The following is a 22,644-nucleotide window of genomic DNA, read 5'->3' as shown; positions in this document are numbered from 1 at the left end:
CAAGTCAAAAGCTTCATTCTCTTTCTTTATATTTTTTATTAGGTAAAATAATAATAGTTAAGTCAAAAGCCTTGTTTAAAAAATTAATTGAGTCAAAAGCTTCATTCTCTTTCTTTACTCATGGAAATAAATAAAATTAATTAAATGAAATGGGTCAATGGGGATCAAAATCGGGATTTTGGGGAAGATTTTGTGTGAGTTCCCGAGAGGAACCCAAAAATCTGGGTAACTTGATAAAAAAAATTAAAAATTGAATATATTGATTGAGAATAGCTAATACAAATCATGTATTTATACAAAAAGAAATTACAAAATATTACAAAAGAATTTTAATTATATGCTATACAAAAGTCATTCAAAGAAGCCAATTTAAGTTAACATCAACATGAAGAACCTCTATCTTCATATTGGGAAGCATATGCTGGAAATCTTCCCATGTAGCAGCCGTCTCTTCATCGCAGGTTATCGTCTTCAAATTCTGAAGATTGACAACTGAGAATGGCAATTCAATACTTGCACAACTTGCCATGTCCAGATTCTTTAGATTGCACAAATTACCAAATTCCTCAGGTAAACTTGAAAGGCTGATGCAGTTTGAAATGTCAAGATGTTTTAGATTTAACAGCTTTCCAATGGAAGTCGGTATAGCTTCCAAGTCAGTACATGAACTGAAGCTTAGAAGTTCCAAATTCTCCAATTTTCCAATATCTTGGGGAAGTGAAGAAAGCTTGTGGCAATTAGTAACATTGAGCTTCTTTAATGAGATAATATCACAGATACCAGTTTGCAATACCACCAAATCTTTGCAGTAATCAATGTTCAATTCTTCTAGATTTGGAAATGCATCTGAAATTAGGATGCTACCCTTTTCAAAAGCCAGTATTGTGTTACACATGTAGAGAGATAGTTTTTTCAGATTCTTCAATGTGCCGAAGGAAGGGACCAAAATTCGCTCTAGTCTGATTTTTTCCAGGTTCTGTAAAGAACCGAGAAGCTCAAAGTTGTTCAGTTCACATGGATGGAAACTGTAGTTTGTGATTATAAGAACTTTTAGTTTACTCATTTTTTTGATCGACTCAGGAAATGAGTATTGCTTGGTATGCAAATTTAAAATCAAAACCTCGACCTGAGTTGGTTGCATTTGAGACCAATCTGACGCACATGCTTCATCTGCAAATTTGAAACTAACACAATCAATTGTGGAAAAGGAATGAATAACAGATTACAGCAAAATTATCAATAGTATTTTTTTGTTGGTGTAATATAGAAAAAGGTAGTATAAGTATTACTAACCAGTTGATACCGACAATATGTGAGCAGCAAGCTGTTGGGGATTTTGTTTAATACACAATCTCATTACTTTTGACAATATACGGGTCAACAAGCTTTGCTGCTTCTCCGCGAGCTCACTTCTATTTTTATTAATGTCAATAATCAGTCTTTTTCTTTGCTCAAATGGTTGCTTGGTGCTTTGGTAAATTCCAAGATCTCTTAGAATATCATGAAGGATGATGAAGTGATTATTGTAGTTGTTATTGTCTGTGTCACTTGCATTTTTCCTGGTAAATGAGAAGAGGTTAATTAATTACTTAAAGATAAAAAATCATTTGACAGGATTTATGTAGAGTATCATTCATGTGAGATATTTAACAATTTAAGTAGCCTAGAAGAAAATATAATAATAATAGTCGTAGTACCTTGGTATTATGACATTAGCCAAATTCATGATGCCTAATTTGTTGATGATTTCCATTGCTTGTATTCCGTTGTCATCTAGTTTATACAGCTTTGCCCACATATCAACGAGAGCAGCGACAGGAATTCTATGGTCTTCAGGAAATAAGGCTATGTCCATGAAGCACTCCATGATTGTAGGATTATCTTCCAAAACATCAAAGATCTTTTGGAGGCGAGTAAGTAATTCGGTATTAGAATCAAGAATAGAATGACCTTGTGACAATTCCATCACTATCTTACGCCACAAGTCATCGGGCCGATTTCTGAGTGATGTAGCAATCACTTTAATGGTAAGCGGTAAACCTTTGCAACTTCTAACGACCTGCAATTCATTGCAAGTAAATATGGTCAATAATCAAATGATTTTAACATAGGCATCTTTCTATGTGACTTCAATCTGAAGTGTGTCGATGCTACATAATAGATAACGCTCATATGCAAGAAAGTAAGAACAAGTACCTTTTCGACAAGATTTTTGTCGATAATATCTGAACTATTTTTTTCCATCTGAGCATAGTGATGGAAAAGCGTTACTGCATCTTCATGAGCAAGAGGTTTTAAGATACATGTTGTCCTAAACCTTGGAAATGAAACCCTTGAAGTCACCAGAATTTTGAAATCTGATATCTCGAATTGAAGTTTCTTAACAAGAGATTCTGAGGTTGGCCAAACATCATCCAGAACCAACAATAGTGGACTTCCCTCAACTTTCTTCAACAAAAGTTCTAACTTATTGACAGCATCTTCATCACTTTGAAACTCAGGCACTGGATATCCGCAATGTTCAATTATTCTCTCTACAATAGTCTTCAACATGGGTGTTTTTGAGAAGGTGACAAATATAATGTTTTCCTTGAATTTACCTAGTAAAACCAAAGACAGATTGTAAGACAAAAATAGTTAATCTCTTTTACATTTAACATGCTCAACTAAATGAACACTTGACAGAAAAGAAGGTTAATTAATCTAATTCAAAGAAAAATGCTTCTTTAATATGTTAAATCAACATTTGCAGAGAATAGAAGATGCCTACAATGTTTTCCTATGATGTAATTTGGAAAATAATGAACGGCTCCTAAACATAATATTCTCTAAGGACAAACTAACTATCTACAATCAGCGAGCATGAATACCGCTTTAAGCTGCTCTACACACAAGAAATATTTATATAAAAAATTCTTATTTCCTTATTTACTAATAAAACATCCATATATTATTGAGTATAATCTAAGGCAACTTTAAAAGTATTGATAACAAATTTTATAATGTGCAAGAATCATGATATCTATTATTCATGTAAAAGTGCATATTTAGAAACAAAGTGAATTTGACAAAATTATGGTGGCAGTGTAATTTTTTTCAAGTTTCTTTGATTATGTCTAACACACCGCTAATCCAAACATGCATGAGAGAGCCAAAGAGGATTTATGACTTACCATTAACTTCTTGATCCCAACAAAGCTTTGTAGCCAAAGTGGTTTTCCCTAATCCTCCTAAGCCCGTCAACACAAGGGTGGAGCTACCATCCCTTATAAGCTCCATTTTCAACTTGCTAAATGGTATATCCAACCCAACAGTGAATTTTGGATTTTCAGGAACATCGAAAGGACGCTTGAAAGGTGGTTTAGCTTCATTGAATTTGTGTTCAAAAGTTTCATAGTTGAGAAGCTCAAGAATTTCTCTGGCCTTATAAAGTGTCTCTTCAACATCATTTACAATAAGAGATTGGTTCTCATCAACAACATAGGAATCATTCTCAGAAGAACATTTGCATGCACTTTCTTCTGCATCATTTTCTTCTAATAGAGTCTTGATTTCTTCTCTGGGATGATCCAAATGTTCATTGTATTGCTTTATGTCTTGAACCACAAGAGTTAAATCCTTCAAGATTGACCTCAACAATTGCCTTGCACTTTGGTGCTTTCGTGCTGTTTCAACTATTTGAGATATTTTGTTCAAGACATCATGAAATCTTGTTGTAAGGGTAATAATATGTGTAGTGGCGCTACTCATGAATTTGAGATTCCTTCCTCTGCTTTTGCCTGTCCGTGTTCTTTAGCTATGCAAGAGTTTAAACTTAAATATATTGATGTAGTACGATGATATGAAATTGAAACTAACGTATATAACATGCATGTATTTATATAGTAGAAAAGAATGAACACTGTTTTCTTCTTGAATCTTTCCGAAACATTACGTGTGTAGTAATCTTCGATTTTCTTTCCCTTAAATTATCGACACGGTAACACGTTGTTTGGTCTGCAAGAAAAGAACAACTGGTAACTTTCAGCCATTAAAAATTGAGTTTTTGTTTTTATCTTGACGTGTGACATTATTCACCAAAGGCATTCTTTTTATTCTAATACCAAGCTTTGCTCAAAAAAAAAAAATATTCTAATACCAAGCCCTTGTGAATGTAAAAATTGTTGAACATAAAACGTTGAACTTGGACCGAACAATAAATAAGAAGAGAATTGAAAAAAAACACGAAGCATAAAATATGAGAGGAAACGATTTAAACGTAAAAAATGTCAAGATAACATAAGATAAAACCGAAAGAAAAAAATAAATAAAAGAGCCAACGAAGGCAATATCCATAAGACAACTAAAATGATTGCGAGTCTCACAAGTTACCATCTCATCGATAGAGTTGACACATTTCCAGAAGCTCCATAATAGATTTAGCTTTATTTGATAACAATCTCTGATTTCTTTCATTCTAAAGTAGATAAACACTGCAAAGTCAAATAAGCTGCAAAAACAACCGACGGGGTTTGAAGCCTCCCGAAGAGTAAGCAAACTGAATATCGCGACGAAATGAGAATTAGACGGAATGATATCGCGGCGGAATGAGAATTGGACGGAATGATATCGCGACGCACCAAATTATCCCTTTTAGGCCACCTATTGCAGAAAAGACGTCATGCACAAATTGAAACCTCCAGAGGAACATTTTTATGCCAAACTGCGTCAACAACTTCATCGCGGCTATGCATCTCCTGCCTCATGAGCATTTGATACACACCACAAACCGTATAACCATCACCCACATTAGAGCGCCACTACCAAACATCCAAACATCTTTAGTAATATCCTGCAAAGTAACATTTGAAAGAAAATATGTACACTCCCCCACTAGATCCTCCTCCTAAGCCAACAACCGACGACGCCACCCCAAGCTTCCCCTCAATCCCCCCAACCTAAGGAAATTAAAACATTTCTACCACCGTCTTATCCTTGTAAACTAATAAATCAAAAAGCATCCTAAACTCCCGAAGAGGGGCCGTCCTCACCCAACAGTCTGACCAAAAAAGGTTTTAATACCACTACCTATTTTCATCTGAATGCTCTCCTCAACCCAACTTCTACCCTCAATCCCAATTCCCTCACTAATTTTCACAATCTCCCTTCACTAAGAAGACCTATCTCTCCCACCATCTTTAATCCGCCCCTCTCCTCACCATAACGAGAAGACAACACCTTATACCACAACCCTCCCTATCCACCAGACACCTCCAACACCACTTACCTAATAAAGCAAAATTAAATTCCTTCAACCGTTGCACCCCCAAACTCCGAACTCATGTAAATATTATTCCTATCAACCCAAGCAATTTTCTTATAATCCTCACAACCACCCCAAAAAAATTTAATTAATTAAAATAGACTCAAGAGAGGAGAATATACATGTTGGAGCTCTGAAAAAAGAAAGGGCGTAGGTAGAACGGATTTAAGGAGAATCAAACGGCCACCAAAAGATAAATTTCTACTCTTCCATTCAAACAGTCTAGCTTTTATACGGTCAATTATTGGCTCCCAAAAAATCAAGTGTCGCATCGCCGCCAATAGGAAGGCCAAATAAATAAACGGTAACCGCCCAATTTTGTAAGACAGAACAGAGGCTAACTCATGCACCCTCCACTCATCAATATTAATACATCAGGATACTCTTGTGGAATTTTACTTTCAACCCCGACATAGCCTCAAGAAGAAATAGGACAGCCCTCAAGGCTCTGACATTTGCCCAACTCTTGACTCCCATCAGAAGAGTATCTTCCGCAAATTGCATATGAGAAATCATGGTAGGACTATTAGAACCAACACTATAACCAGTAAACATTCAAACCTTTTGCAACAATAAGAAAAAGAAATGGAAAGAGCGGGTCACCTTGTCTTAACCCCCTTTTCATAGGAAATTTGTTCGTTGGACTTCTATTAACCAAAACAGAGGCAGTTGCTGAACCGACACACTCTGGACCTTGCATATATTATACACTGTCTCTACCAACTGAGTTAAACTCACAAGGACAATCTTTCAAATAAAGTGCAATACTCTTCTTACTTTTTTTAAACGAGTGTAACTACTTTTCTTGTAAGACAATTAATTACCGATATGAAAAAGCATATTATTACAGCATTAATTTAATGCATCTGACGATGAAATCAATTTCATTTGAATAACCGTGTAGAGCAACTTAAGAGATAATTACAAATATATACTCCCTCCGTCTTAAATTGTATCTCAATTTAAATAAAAAAAAATTTGTTCTAAATTATATGTCATTTTTATAATACCAATAAAACATTAATGTTATTTTTGATATTATATCCTTAACTATTTATTATTTTCTGTTTTTTCAATTTTTTAATTTATCTTTTCCATATCATTTATTAATAAGGACAATTTTGTAAAACAGTTTATCATATCTATTTTCCACACAAAATTAATTATATTTTTTAACAAGTGTGAAATGCCTAAAACGTCATACAATTTGGGACGGAGGGAGTGCTTTTATTTTTTTTTTCCAGTTTAATTGTCGTTTTTGAGTTTTTTTGGTTCTTAAACAAATTATTAGTTTGGTTGATTTTGTTGGTAATATTAGTATCATTTGTCATAACACTTTTATTAGTTGTAGTGCTAAAATTTAATAAATAAAAGTATAATAGTTAAAAATAATTATAAACGTTGAATGAGTATTTAAAAGTGACACTCATTTTAAGATATATCACTCATAAAAAAATTATTATTTTAAAGTATTGAAAATTATAAGGGTCTTCTTAACCTGTGCCTCAAGGCACTATTTAACAAACTAAAAGTAGAAAGAAAAGTAAAATTTTGCATTAAAAAGAACACTATTTTAACTTTCAAAAAGTAAAATACACAATTTTAAAGAGAATATTTTCTTTTATATTCCCTTAACGAGTGTGTATCGTTGAACACTTGTTAACATTTCCAAACTATAAAAGTCACATTTATTATGAGACGGATGAAGTACAAGTACGCTATGTAACATTAAAACCAGTCAAATAGATTTATGATATTGATAAATAAAATAGGTTTACGATATACTTTTTAAAGTAAGTATTGCACCATATTTGTATTTGTAGATAACTTAATATATGTCATATTAATCTATAGAAAATGTCTAATTGCTTCTCTAAATATTGGAAACCTTAAATTTGTTTTTTGTGATCACAATAGAAAATGTCTAATAGTTTTATTTGAAAACCTTAGAGTGTGTTTGGATGAGGTAATTGAGAAATTTTAAAGAATTCGGAATTCTAGGCAATTTAAATGATTCAATTAAATTACTTTCATTTCTCAATACTTTTGTTTGGATGGAGTAATAAAAAAAAAATCATTATCCTCATTTTGGACAACTTTTATAAATTTTAATTTCTAGCGGTCAAATTTGAAAATTGAAATTAGGGGTCAATTTGTAAATTTCAAAAACTTGAGGGGTCAAATTATAATTTTTGAAAATTTTGATGGGCTAATTTGCACTTTTTTGGAAATTTATTGGGGTCAAATTGGAAATTTTGAGGACCAAAATGCAAAATTTGAAAAATTGTAACAATGAAGAATTTTGAAATTCTTAACTTTTAGGTGTCATTTCAAATTCTCTAAATTTGACTTGACCAAAATACTTCATGAATTTCCATCATTTTGAAAATTCTTCAAATTATTATCTAAACAATGAAATTCACCTCAAAGTATTTGAATTCTCTCAAAACATTACATTACTTCAAGACATTCCCCCATCCAAACACACTCTTAGATTATTTGACAATGTCATTTTTCAGCGTTTTTTTTTGCCGAGGATAAAGGTCACTTTTCAGCATTTTCATAATGTCTTATGTAAATTAGTTATGATAATTGGACACAAAAGTTGAAACACAATACAGACACCATATTTTATACAGTAATATTTTAATTTTTTTCTTTCTCTCTCTTCACTCCCTCACCCACTGCTCCTTTCTCTCTCATCTCTAACCCACCAAGCAACCACTGCTCCTCCCTCCCTCCGGCCACCGACCACCGACGACCACTACCATCAGCCTTCTTCTCAGTTCGCGCCACCACCACCATACATCTCCTTCTCCGATCAACTCTGATTTCTCACACCACCACCATCATCCCTTTACTTTCTCTGTCGCTGCTATTACCGTCGTTAAACTACTCTGTCTCGTAGCTCTCATACTGACCGGATCTCACACCTCCTTTCTCTGTTGCCGTCGTTAAAATCGACGTCATTAAACTGAACGCAAATTAGAGAAAGATAAACATAATCAAATCGAGACAGATGAATAAGAAAACTAGAATGAAAGAAATATGACAAGAGGTAGGGATAGATAAATCGGTGGCGAAGGGGGAGGTTGCAGCAGTGACCTCAAAGAAAGAAGATTGGAAGAGAAGAGGAGGGTGAGCTGCGTAGGGGAAACATAGAAGAGAGAAGAGCGAGTTTACATAATTGCCCTTCATATTCAGTTGAAAATTCATCTTTGTCCTTACACTTAAAAATGGAAATTACAAAGTTGCCCATGATGTTGTATTTGTGTTCAAATTTGTGTTTATTTATCATTTATGTATGTAAATGTCGGACATCTATGTTTGGATAAGACTGAAATACATTCCCATTTAAAAGTGATTTGTTTAACCAACCCACTACTTTCTAAAAAAACCTTCATTTTAAAAAATTCTATCACCCATCATACTTTTTTTTAATGGAAAAATATATATACAAATCAAAAGATAGGAAGTAGTGGTTGATGTGTAGTTGACCGGGATTTTATGATTTACTTCCAAACTACCTAATGGATGCTGAAATTTGGTATCAGCACTAGCTACAATCGCACATAGAAATTGGCAGAGGAATTACTTGAGTTATTTCCAGGAACATTTTGGTCAAATACATGATCATAATAATCATTCTTACAGAGGAGTACATTTTCTACAAATAGTACTTTCGAAAATACCAAACGCAAAACACAAGATTTTTTTATTCCATAACATAACGTACATTGAAATATATTTCCTAGCAATTCTGCTTCAGCTTGACCTAACATAACGTACATTGAACGAGTCAAGTATTTTTCTTTTGAAGAATTGAACAAAGTTAAGTATATGGATAAAATTTAGAGTAATCCACCAATCCTCTCCAAGATGCTGGGAAGTTATTCTCATACGTGGAAACTTGCAGCACAAATCAACAATTATGTTTGACGTTGTCAAATGACTTATGACTTTGTACAAACGATGAAAAATGACTAATAATAGATTTGATGAGTCGTCAACGTTGTATATGCAATGCACGCCAAGATCAGAAAATCCAAGACACGGCACTACTATGAATAGGGTGTAACGTTATTTTGTATGCACCATCTTGTAAAGTTATGTTACACATGCATTCAATTATGTATTGGATCTTTGGCAGTTTTGACCCCAAGACCAATTTTGATTTGATTTGGTCAACGCACACGTGTATTTTTTTATTTTTTTTTATTATTTAAAAAATAATTTTTTTATTTTTGTAATTAAAATATATTTTTTAAAATTTTTATTTTTTTATTTTATAATTATTTAAAAAAGTATATTTTTTAAATAAAAAAAGTTTTTTTTATTTTTTAAATTTTAAAAAATAATTATTTATGTTAAATTGCCACATCAGTGAAGACCAAGTCAAAATGGCCATTGGGGGCCAAAACTGTCAAAGATCCAATACATAGGAGCTGTTTTGTATTTTAATTAGTTAGGAGGCCAAAATCACAACTTTTAAAAAGATAGAAAGCCAAAAGTGCAATTAAACCTTGTATCTTTTTCCATTCAATGAAGGAGCAACAAAGACCATGTTTGACAAGTTTGGAGGATCGACAACTTTTTGCCAAATTTGATCTATGATTGAAGAACTCAAAAATAGGGAAAAAGAAAATAGAAACCTAAGTACTAAAAAAAAGCTTTTTAAGAGTTGGAGAACCATATAGAAGGATTTACTAGCTTTATTATCATGTAAAAAAATCTATAGAATGAGAAAATTAAAAAAAAAAAAAAATTGAATTTATTGATTGAGAATAGCTAATACAAATCATGTAGTTATACAAAAGATTGCAAAAGAATTGTAATTATATACTACAATACTAGAGAAACTTACATAAACAAGTATTAGAAAAGGTTGGAAAGCTATTCAAAGAAAGGGAGGAGTTTTATCATGATACAGAAGTCATTCAAAGAAGAGGTCTTATGAGATCATTTACTAAAGTTAGTTTAAGTTAGCATCAACCTGAGGAACCTCTATCTTCATATTAGGAAGCATAAGCTGGAAATCTTCTCATCAAACTATCGTCTCTTCATTGCACGTTATATATCACTATCAAATTTAAAAGATTGGCGACTGAGAATGATAATTCACAACTTAAACAACCTGCAACGTACAGATTCCTTAGATTGCACAAATTACCAAATTCCTCAGATAAATTTGAAAGACTTAAATGATAGATTTAGTAGCTTACCAATGGAAGTCGGTATAGCTTCCAAGTTGATCGGTACATGAAATGAGGCTTCAATGATAGATGACAGATCATCTTACGTTATTTTTAGCATATATATTTTTCGGTCATTTTTATTTACTTTTGATCTAAGTTGTAGGAGTTTTAGATCAATAGCCTATGGTTTTCGGAACATTTTGTAATATTTTCATTTTGAGTAATGCAATTCTAATTTTCCCGAAATCAAGCATTTCTATAGTGTTTTTTTTATGTAATTCAAGACAAATCATGCAAATCGGCAAAGCAAAACATCTCATAGGATTTCGGAAGACAACGAATGAAGATCATACGAAAATATAAGAAATTAAAACAAATTCTTCTAGACTATTTGACATGGTCTTTCAACTTTTTTTTTTAATCAAACTCATAAACAAACTAAAATTTTCATCATACAAACATACCAACTCAAATTTCATTGAAGAATCCCATAAAAAATTATAACAATGTTTTCTAACAAATGATTAAATCGTAAAAAGAAAAAGATAAAAGACGAAACGGTTACCTGCTTGTAACATAAAGGATGAAATTTGGAAAATAAAAAGATAAAAACGAAATTTTTCTAAAATTAAGTTAAGAGGAATGAGTAATTTTGTCTTTTCTTTTGTTAAGGAAGTTATTTTTGGTTGTTGATAAAGGTCGTTTTTCGGCATTTATTTAACGTCTAATTGATTCATACAATATTATTTCATTCCGAAAATCATACGGAAATATTGAACTCCTATGTTTGAATAAGACTGAGATATATCCCCGATAATGTACTTTATTCTCTTTCAAATATTTTTCCTAGCAATTCTGCTTTAAAGTCCTCTTGAAGTTTGTAGCCTTGACCTGAAAAAGTTAAGTACATATGGATAAAATTTAGAGTAAAGTTAACAAGGAGACATAATAAAAGAGTGAAGTAAGAGTATAATCAAACTTTTTTTTTTTTTGTCAGATAGTCTATTGGCTAGAATTCACCTTATAAAGTGAATAAGTGCGGTGTCTGGGGTTCGAACCCCGACCCCTGCATATAACAATGTAATGTTTCTGTCAACTGAGCTATGCTCACGGGGACGCTATAATCAAGCTTTATTAAAGAGACATAATACAATATAATTGAAATTATCAAGAGAATGTAGGAAGAACGTGAAAATGAAACACAGTGGTGTCAAAATGTCAAGTAGTGATGTGATGGAAATATGTAAGTTCAAGTATTATGCACAATTTAAAATAGTGTTGAAGTATAATTAACATTTTTAGACACCATACATTTTGGTAGCTACTACATATTTTAGAGAGGTGTGTATTTCTTTTTGTACAAAAAATAGGACAACAACAAAACAGAAAGAGCAGATGGTGAAATAAATTGAGGTTAATAGTGTTTCCTCTGTAAAATATGTCATTTTTTGTTGGTTTTTTTTAGATTATCTTTGAAGAATGGTGGGTAATTTATCCACCAACCAATGAAAATGAGCAATTTGTTGGTGGGGTCAAGATAGTTCATGGATACCACTTAAAAATGTGCTTATGCGGCTAATGTGTATTGGTTGGGGTAAATTACCCACCATTCTTCCATAGGTACCCTAGTTGTCACCTTTTTTGTTTATTTTTTAGGAAATTTTTGGTTTAAAATCAGTTCTTGAAAAAAAATCCAGATACCCTGTAATAGGCCATTTTTAGATTTTTTTTTCTTTTTCAGAATTTTTGCTTTTAAATAATCTATTAGGGGGTATTCTATAAAATAAAAAATAAAAGGACTAATTCCAAACCAAAAAATTTCTAAAAGGTAAACCGAAAATGACCTATTTTACGGGGAGAAAACACTATTAACTCAATAAATTATATTACCAACTAGATATAACTTATGTGCAACATATATAACAACCTAACCGGCTAAGACTAAATCACACCAAAACAATTTGTGAAGCTTCAAAATATATAACAGTTACAACATAAGCATTATGAGACTTGAATCCATGGTTCTTGTCCTCGTTGTTTTGTTGGCATTTACCGCCACAAAGCAAGCTATACCAATAGGAAATTTGAGCCCCATCAACAATATCAATGATCCAAAGGTGATTGATGTTGCCAATTTTGCTGTTAAGGAGTACAACAACAGAAGGCGTAAACCTGAGGAGAAATTGAGACTTTGGAAGGTCATCAAGGGTGAATCCCAAATCGTGGCTGATGGGGTTAACTATCGCCTCACCCTTTCTGCCACCAAAGTTTATACTTCAAACACTTATGAAGCTATTGTTTTAGAATGGTCGTTGCAACACTTAAGAAACCTCACTTCCTTTAAACTTATTCAAGCTTAAATTATTAAATATTGGATATTGGATATGGATCTAAAAATATGATATGATTGTTTAACTATATTCAAACTTTTTTGTGATTATGATTTGCTAGAAAGTTCGCGACATTTTGTACTTTGAGTGGTTATCCATCTGAGAGAATTTTTTAATACTACCTCATTTCTGGTTCCCAAATTAGACATTTACTACCTCCGTCCTTGATTATAGGGTCCTTTTGAAAAAAAACGGGAATTAAGATAGTGGATATTTGTATTAAATATGTCTGTAATTAGTATTGTTTTTACAATTTTATCCTTTAAGAGAGAGATGGTTTATGTTTTCAACATGTTATTTATTGTTGATTGAAGAAAAAGATGTATAATTAATAAGGGCATGTATGTAAAGAAATAATTAATGTAGTTGAAAATAGCAAATGAGTCTTATAAAAAGGGACAAAAAATTTCTCAAAAAAGTCTTATAATTAGGGACGGAGGTAGTATTAAGTTTCTTTAGACCCCATCAATTTGGGTAATATGTGACTCTCATTAATGACATGGCGCTTATGTGTCATATTTTACTGTGTCATTATTTTTGGTTAAAGTTTTTTTTGTTATAATTTAATTAATTTTAAAAGAAAATTTAAAAAACATACATGGACGCAAACCTTCTTCCCCCTTATTAGCTTCTCTAACCAAAAAAAAAAAAAAAACCTTCTTCCTCCTCTCTCATTATCCGTAATTATTAAAATCCAATAAAATTATAGGATTTTATAGATACATCTGTGCTAGTTGATCTTCCACTTGTAGGCTGCAGTTTTACGTGTTTAGGGGAGACTGTAAATCTATGAGTCGGTTGGGTGAAAGCAGTAATAAGCTTTAAGGATAAAGTTGAAATTGCAAAATTTGACTAAAACGTTTGGGTAAAAGTTTTAAAAAAATAAATTACATAGCAATGCTATATATTATGATTTTTTTTTTTTTTATACGATGCAACTTTTAATTGGGGGAATTTTCATTTGACAAGTCAATATCAAAAAGATTTGAAATCCAAAAAAAATAGAAGGTATGTAAACCTCTGCTAACCAGGCAAGTATAATCATGAAAAAAAAATCACATATGTCAGCTTTGAAACCGCCGAAAACCTAAACTGTTGAAAAATTATTTAAAACTCACAAAATAGACCTATAATTTTTAACTTTATAATTTTCGAGCTGGACCACTAAACCAATTAGTGCGAATTTGGATCTACCAAACACTAAAATTGTAGCAAAATTGTTTAAAATTTCATAAAGTAGACCTATCGTCGTTAATTTTTTAATTTTTTTCGAGTGGGTCGTAGCCCATCCCAGCTCATGAAGGGCTCCGCCACTCTAAAGGTGATGCGAATTCTAAGTTCTTTCATGGTTGTATATCGCAGGGGCGCCGCAGTAACAATATTTCTTCTTTTATGGTGAATGGGGCCGCATGTGGAAGGTGTGTCTCAGGTTCGGCAAGCTGTTTTTTCTCAATTTGTATCTCATTACAAGGCGGATTTGGTTGTAAGACCGGGTGTGGAGAATTTTTCATTTCGCACTTTGTCTTATAACGACTGAGATATATATTCCCATTTAAAAAAAGTGTTTTGTTTAATCAACACATTACTTATCCACTGGAATAACCTTCACTTTAAAAAACCTTATCATCCTTGATATGTATATAGTTGACTGCGATGATGATTTACTGCCAAACTACGTAATATGTATAGTTGCTGGAATATGGTAACCACTCTGGCTATACAATCGCACATAGAAATTGGTACAGAAATTACTAGAGTTAATTATTTTCCAGGAACATTTTGGTCAATTACCATTAATTATTCTTATGGAGGAGTAAATTTTCTGCAAATAGTACTTTCGAAAATGCCAAACGCCAAACACATGATTTTTATATCTCATAACTTGAACCAAACGCCAGTTAATGTCCTTTATTCTCTCTTTCAAATATTTTTCCTAGCAATTCTACTTTAAAGTCCTCTTGAAGTTTCTAGACTTAACATTGAACAAGTTAAGCACATATGTATAAAATTTAGAGTAAAGTTAACGTTCAACAAGTTTGTGGTACTTTTCCAAGATGTAGGGAAGTTATTCTCATACATGATGCATAAATTGACAATAATATTTGACGCTGTAAAGTGACTTATGACTTTGTACAAACGTTAAAGAATGACTAATAGATTTGAAGAGTCGTCAATGTTGTACATGTAATCAGGGCCGGCCTTGAGGGGGTGCAAACAGCTCTACTGAGCTGAGCCTCCAAATTTTGGAGGCCCAATTTTTTTTTTTTATTTTATATATGCTGCATGTAAATAAATAATATATAGAAGCGGCGTGATAAAAATATTGGATAAGCAAATATAGCTGAGCGGAATGAATGGGAGTTTGCACTATCTAGGTCATGGGTTCAACACCCATTACTTAATTTTTCTGTTCCTTTTTTCTTCTTTCTTTAATTAATTTTTCATGTATTACCACATCATTTAATCAATATGATAAGACATATGTTTTCAAATTGCACTCAACAATATACGCATCCAATTTTCCATGAAGGAATCAATCACAGAGATAGACTCACCATATATTTGGTTGATTGTTGAAAAATAAGGGAATAAAAACTTATATAACCTTTATGGGTCCAATGCAGAGTTCAATATTTAAGGAAAAAAGGTGACACACCAATATCTATTATCCATAGGCAAATTTGGAAGGGGAAATACTTGAAGTGGCTGTTCGTTTTTTAATAGAAGACTCGCCACCAAAAGGAACTGTGTCTGGTTGTATATTAGTGTGTTTCTGACTCACCACACAACTAAGATGCTAAACTTGCTTAAGATTGAATTGAGATATCCGTTGTTTATTTTCCAAATGCATGGCATTATCTATATGTTGTGACTTAGAAAATGCATCTACCATAATATTGTTAATAGCACCTATGTTTAATCATGTGTAGCTGAAATAAAATATTGTTGAGTATTTGTATTGGCTGCATTATTGCTAAAATAAATATTATTTGTGTTGTTGGAACCAATGTTCCAACATGTATTTAGGCATCTCTGTAAGATGTTGGATATTATGTTCCAACATCCTGACACAGTTCAGTGTGTCTGGGTTCATGCCTATTTGTACGTGCGCCCTTTATTGTTTAAGGAAACAATATTTCCTTATCTTATTGATCAAGCAATGCGCATATCTTTACAGAATCAGTTGTGGAATATTCCTAAAGTAGTATTTATTTTTTAGGAAAAATTTGTTATTGATTTGGACGATCCTAGAGATGTTCCGACATTTTAGGACTTTACATATTTGTCTCTGATTCTGTTTTGCAGATTAGCTGAACCGATCTGCTTTGTTCTGAAGCCCAACTAAAGTATTTGACCCGAGCTGCTTAGTATAATATAAGTGAGACTTCAAGACCTAATCAACTATTCAAGCCGTCATTCTAAAAGTTTAGATTTTTAAGGTTTTGAGTCTACATGTGCTCTACTCTTGTATCATGTTGATTCAAGTTTAGAATCTTTATTGTGAGCCTTTCTCGTATCGTCTGTGATACATGTTTAGGACTGTGTGTTGAGTTTGATACTCTTGTGTACTACACCAAAGCTTGTAAGCAAGGTGTTACTTGTTGTGTTTGAAGGTAACTTCATCCTTGAGTTTGTGTTTAAGTCTGATAGGTCATAGGGGCTCTGACTGACCATATGATAGTGAGATGATATCTCAGATCTAGGAGTTCCTAGATTGAAGTATATACGGGTAGGTTCTAGGTCTTTAGTGTAAACAAGGAGTTTGCTGAGAGCTATAGAATAAGGACTACACTAGTGGATTTCCTTTCTGACTTGGTAGCCCCCAGAGTAGGTGCGTTTGTTACCGAACTGGGTCAACAAACTCACAGTATTCTTTACTTTCTTGTCATTTATTTTCTTGTTTTGATTTCTGTTTATTTCGTGATGTTGGAACATTGAACGGAACATTACAAATATTGAAACATCTTACAAAACATATTAAAACAAGTGTGCTAGAATTTTCAAATATCTCCATTAACAAACTTCACTTTGTTCTTTGAAAGCAGCACCTTCTTCGTTGTATTCTGAGCCATTCAATGGAAAGCAACTAAGACCATGCTTGGCAAATTTTGAGGATCAACTGCTTCTAGCCGACTTTGATCTATGACTGAAGAACTCAGAAACAAGGAACAAAAAAAAAAAGGAACCTAAGGACTACGAAAAGCTTTTTAGAACTGGAGAAGCATACTACCACCTTATTATCATGTAAATAAATCATTAGAATGAGTAGTTAAAATTAAAAATTGAATATATTGATTGAGAATAGCTAATACAAATCATGTATTTATACAAAAGAAATTACAAAATATTACAAAAGAATTTTAATTATATGCTATACAAAAGTCATTCAAAGAAGCCAATTTAAGTTAACATCAACATGAAGAACCTCTATCTTCATATTGTGAAGCATATGCTGGAAATCTTCCCATGTAGCAGCCGTCTCTTCATCGCAGGTTATCGTCTTCAAATTCTGAAGATTGACAACTGAGAATGGCAATTCAATACTTGCACAAGTTGCCATGTCCAGATTCTTTAGATTGCACAAATTACCAAATTCCTCAGGTAAACTTGAAAGGCTTATGCAGTTTGAAATGTCAAGATGTTTTAGATTTAACAGCTTTCCAATGGAAGTCGGTATAGCTTCCAAGTCAGTACATGAACTGAGGCTTAGAAGTTCCAAATTCTCCAATTTTCCAATATCTTGGGGAAGTGAAGAAAGCTTGTGGCAATTAGTAACATTGAGCTTCTTTAATGAGATAATATCACAGATACCAGTTTGCAATACCACCAAATCTTTGCAGTAATCAATGTTCAATTCTTCTAGATTTGGAAATGCATCTGAAATTAGGATGCTACCCTTTTCAAAAGCCAGTATTGTGTTACACATGTACAGAGATAGTTTTTTCAAATTCTTCAATGTGCCGAAGGAAGGGACCGAAATTCGCTCTAGTCTGATTCTTTCCAGGTTCTGTAAAGAACCGAGAAGCTCAATGTTGTTCAGTTTAGAAGGATGGAAACCGTAGTTTGTGATTATCAGAACTCTTAGTTTACTCATTTTTGCAATCCACTCGGGTAATGAGTACTGCTTGGTATGAATATTTAAAATCAGAACCTCGACCTGAGCTGGTTGCATATGAGACCAATCCAACGCACATGTTTCATCTGCAAATGTGAAACTCACGCAATCAATTGCAGAAAAGGAATTAATAACAGATTGCAACAGATTTTTCAATAGCATTTTTAGATGGTCAAATTTAGAGGAAGGTAAGTATTACTAACCAGTTGATACCGACAATATACGGGCAGCAAGCTGTTGAGGATTTTGTTTAACACACAATCTCATAAACTTTGAAAATATACGGGTCATCAAGCCTTGCTGCTTCTCCGCGAGCCCACTTTTATTGTTATTCATGTCAATAATCAGTCTTTTTCTTTGCTCAAATGGTTCCTTGGTGCTTTGGTAAATTCCAAGTTCTCTTAGAATATCATGAAGGATGATGAAGTGATTATTGTAGTTGTTATTGTCCGTGTCACTTGCATTTTTCCTGGTAAATGAGCAGAGGTTAATTAGTTACTTAAAAGATAAAAAATTATTTGACAGGATTTATGTAGAGTATCATTCATGTGAGATATTTAACAATTTAAGTAGCCTAGAAGAAAATATAATAATAATAATAATAGTCGTAGTACCTTGGTATTATGACATTAGCCAAATTCATGATGCCTAATTTGTTGATGATTTCCATTGCTTGTATTCCGTTGTCATCTAGTTTATACAGCTCTGCCCACATATCAACGAGAGCAGCGACAGGAATTCTATGGTCTTCGGGAAATAAGGCTAGGTCCATGAAGCACTCCATGATTTTTGGATTATCTTCCAAAACATCGAAGATCTTTTGGAGGCGAGTAAGTAATTCGGTATTAGAATCAAGAATTGAATGACCTTGTGATAGTTCCTTCACTATCTTATGCCACAAGTCATGAGGCCGATTTTTGAGTGATGTAGCAATTACTTTAATGGTAAGCGGTAAACCATTGCAACTTCTAACGACCTGCAATTCATTGCAAGCGAGTATGGTCAGTAATCAAATGATTATAACTAGGCGTCTTTCTATGTGACTTCAATCTGAAGTGTGTCGATGCTACATAATAGATAACGCTCATATGTAAGAAAGTAAGAACAAGTACCTTTTCTACAAGATTTTTGTCGATAATATCTGAACTGTTTTTTTCCATTTGAGCATAGTGATGGAAAAGCGTTACTGCGTCTTCATGAGCAAGAGGTTTTAAGATACATGTTGTGCTAAACCTCGGAAATGCAACCCTTGAAGTCACCAGAATTTTGAAACCTGTCATCTGGAATTGAAGTTTCTCAACAAGAGATTCTGAGCTTGGCCAAACATCATCCAGAACCAACAATAGTGGACTTCCCTCAACTTTCTTCAACAAAAGTCCTAACTTATTGACTGCATCTTCATCACTTTGAAACTCAGGCACTGAATATCCACAATGTTGATGTATTCTCTCTACAATAGTCTTCAGCATGGGTGTTTTTGAGAAGGTGACAAATATAATGTTTTCCTTGAATTTACCTAGTAAAACCAAAGACAGATTGTAAGACAAAAAAAGTTAATGTCTTTTACATTTAATATGCTCAACTAAATGAACACTTGACAGAAAAGAAAGTTAATTAATCTAATTCAAAGAAAAATGCTTCTTTAATATGTTAAATCAACATTTGCAGAGGATAGAAGATGCCTACAATGTTTTCCTATGATGTAATTTGGAAAATAATGAACTGCTCCTAAACATAATATTCTCTAAGGACAAACTATCTACAATCAGCGAGCATGAATACCGCTTTAAGCTGCTCTACACATAAGAAATATTTATATGAAAAAATTCTTATGTCCTTATTTCCATCCATTCTTTACTAAAAAAACATCCATATATTATTGAGTACCATCTAAGGCAATGATATATATAATTCATGTATAAGTTCATGTTTAGAATCAAATTGAATTTGGCAAAATTATGGTGGCAGCGTAATTTTTTCTTTCAAGTTTTCATGATTCTGTCTAACACACTGCTAATCCAAACATGCATGAGATAAGGCAAAAAGGATTTATGACTTACCATTAACTTCTTCATCCCAACAAAGCTTTGTAGCCAGAGTGGTTTTCCCCAATCCTCCTAAACCAGTCAACACAAGTGTGGAGCTACCACCCCTCAGAAGCTCCATTTTCAACTTGCTAAATGGTATATCCAACCCAACAGTGAATTTTGGATTTTCGTGGTTGAGAAGCTCAAGAATTTCTCTGGCCTTGTAAAGTGTCTCTTCGACATCATTTACAATAAGAGATTGGTTCTCATCAACAACGTAGGAATCATTCTCAAAAGAAGATTTGCATGCACTTTCTTCTATCAAACTATTTATTTCTTCTCTGGGTTGATCCAAGTGTTCATTGTAATGCTTTATATCTTGTACAACGGGAGATAAATCCTTTAAGATTAACCTAAACAATAGCCTTGAACTTTGGTTCTTTCGTGCTGTTTCAACTATTTCAGATATTTTGTTCAAGACATCATTAAATCTTGTTGTAAGGGTAATAATATGTGTCGTGGCGCTACTCATGAATTTGATTCCTTCCTCTGATTCAAACAAACAAGGAAAACAAGTTATGAACGGCACAAAAACTCATGGTTGCATAAGCGTTCATAACATAACATAACATAAATACATATCAAATAAGTGTTTTACGTAAAAATTACTCCGGAAGTAAAAGATAAAATAAAGGCAATCTCTTTTGAATATAAGTTAGAGTAAATTACACTCCTTCCCCTTAAAAGATGTTTAAATTACACACACTCCCTCTTATGTTAAAATATACAATCTCCTCCCTTGAAAATTAAAATTTATACTCCTCTCCATGTAAGATGCTTGAATTACAACTCCATCCCTTAATAAATAAATATACACTACACTTTAATCTATTTTAACATAAATAAATATTTTTATGATATATACTAATTTTGAACCACCATTTAAGAAAAATAAATTCATTTATGTATAATTTAAATGTCAATGATAAGTAAATTTAAATATTTTGCTATTAATTTTATAATTTAGAGCATAAAACCAACTTTTAAATAACCATAATTTATTGTCTTTAGGAATTTTTTATATATTTTAATTTTATTTTGGGTTGTTTCATATTTTATAATAGGGGTTAAAACTTTATGTTAATGAAATTTTGAATAAAAAATAGAAAAAATATGTATTCAAATTTTGATTATATTAAAATAGACCTGCAATACTATATTTTTTCGAAGTGTGTTAGATTATTATTAATTTGCAATATTATTAGAAATAAAAAATATATAATGAGGGAGTAAAGTGTAGATTTTAACATAAGAGGGGCGGAGAATGTAATTCATGTTTCTCTTAGGGGAGAGGAGTGAGATATTTTCTAATATGTTTTGAATAAGATGAGAGGGTAATGTATATTTTAACATAAGAGAGGAGTGAAGTGTAATTCAAGCAACATTAAGGGGAGGGGAGTATAATTTTACTCTATAATTGATGATATTATCACTTATCAGGACAATCTTAAGATTATTTATGTTCTTAGCGAATCAATAAAGTTGTGTCATTTTAATTATTAAAATATCTTTATTAATAAAAGAGTCTCTATTGAGAATATTGTAAAATAGAGTGTGTTATGATCATTATTTTTGCAATGAGTGCTTAATTAAAATTCGTAAAAAAATTTGAAATCCATAAAATCATTTCAAATTCTTTAAAATCTTATGAGTTAAGGTGACCATGAGTTAAATTCATTGAAATTCAAATTGTAAATCTTGATAGTCTTTTAAAACCATCAAAGTCATTAAAATTCTGCAGAGTCTTTTAAAATCCTTAAGACTTTTTTAAATAAAAATTGTCCTTTCTTTGATAAACCTTGTGCCGGAAAGGTAGCCAATTTTTTTTGTTATATATAATTTTGATTTCTTCAAAAAAAATCCAACTTCAAAAAAAAAAATCCAATACAACCCCTTATTCATAATCAATGTTTTTATAAAAATATTTTCAATAAAATTAATCAAAGTGAATTAAAATAATATACGTATATATTGTTAACTATTAAATAAAACAAAAATAATATTGGTGCTCTTATCAAAACAATGTCATGGGCACTCGCCTCTTCCGTCCATGCTTAAGGCAACCTGTATATGATATGTTTTCATAAGAGTTTATCGAATTTGCTGAAAACATGGCTTAGCATATAAACTTGTCATAATACACTTCGTAAATTTCCCCAAATATATAGAACTCTTTCAAAAGAAAAGAAAAAAAGTCAAATAGAACAATAATTTCCACAGTACAATATATCGAACCTTTGATTTGGTGATTATGTTTTTGCCTGTCCGTGTTCTTTAGCTATGCAAGAAGTGAAATTGAAACTCAGAAGTATTGCTGTAGTACGATGATATGAAATTGAAACTAACATAACATGCATGTAATGTATTTATATAGTAGTGGCCAGGAAGAGAATTATCTTTTGTTTTCTTCTTGTCTCTTTCCGCCGCATTGCGTGACACGGTAACACGTTGCTTTGCTTGGGCTGAAAGAAAAGAACTTGGTAACTTTCAGCCATTAAAAATTGAGTTTATTTATGTTGACGTGTAACATTAGTCACCAAAGCCATTTTTTTTT

At 32.3% G+C, this 22,644-nt stretch overlaps 2 protein-coding genes across 3 annotated transcripts; one reads left to right on the top strand and one right to left on the bottom strand.

Moving 5' to 3' along the window:
* Positions 1–258: 258 nt before the first annotated feature.
* On the bottom strand, positions 259–22,433 carry LOC11419017 (probable disease resistance protein At5g66900). 2 transcript variants are annotated; one of them, XM_003629512.4, is made up of 6 exons: positions 22,326–22,426; positions 3,174–3,769; positions 2,197–2,600; positions 1,698–2,059; positions 1,294–1,559; positions 259–1,170 (listed from the first exon to the last, which is right to left on the bottom strand). In XM_003629512.4, exons 2-6 carry the CDS (start codon positions 3,748–3,750, stop codon positions 356–358), a joined length of 2,424 nt encoding a protein of 807 aa, XP_003629560.2. In that variant the 5' UTR covers positions 3,751–3,769; positions 22,326–22,426; the 3' UTR covers positions 259–355. The 2 variants fall into 2 exon arrangements, with proteins under 2 accessions (XP_003629560.2, XP_003629556.1); XM_003629508.4 differs by lacking the exons at positions 259–1,170; positions 1,294–1,559; positions 1,698–2,059; positions 2,197–2,600; positions 3,174–3,769 and adding exons at positions 17,195–18,089; positions 18,207–18,472; positions 18,618–18,979; positions 19,116–19,519; positions 20,064–20,579 and having other exon boundaries at positions 22,326–22,433.
* Positions 12,516–12,857, top strand: LOC11406121 (cysteine proteinase inhibitor 1). Its single transcript, XM_003629509.3, has one exon. It carries the CDS (start codon positions 12,516–12,518, stop codon positions 12,855–12,857), a length of 342 nt encoding a protein of 113 aa, XP_003629557.3.
* Positions 22,434–22,644: the final 211 nt, after the last annotated feature.

This window comes from Medicago truncatula, chromosome 8, assembly GCF_003473485.1.
Source record: "Medicago truncatula cultivar Jemalong A17 chromosome 8, MtrunA17r5.0-ANR, whole genome shotgun sequence".
NCBI classification, from domain to species: Eukaryota; Viridiplantae; Streptophyta; class Magnoliopsida; order Fabales; family Fabaceae; genus Medicago; species Medicago truncatula.
Note: the sequence above shows the minus strand (reverse complement) of the source record. Positions and strands in the feature narration are given on the sequence as shown.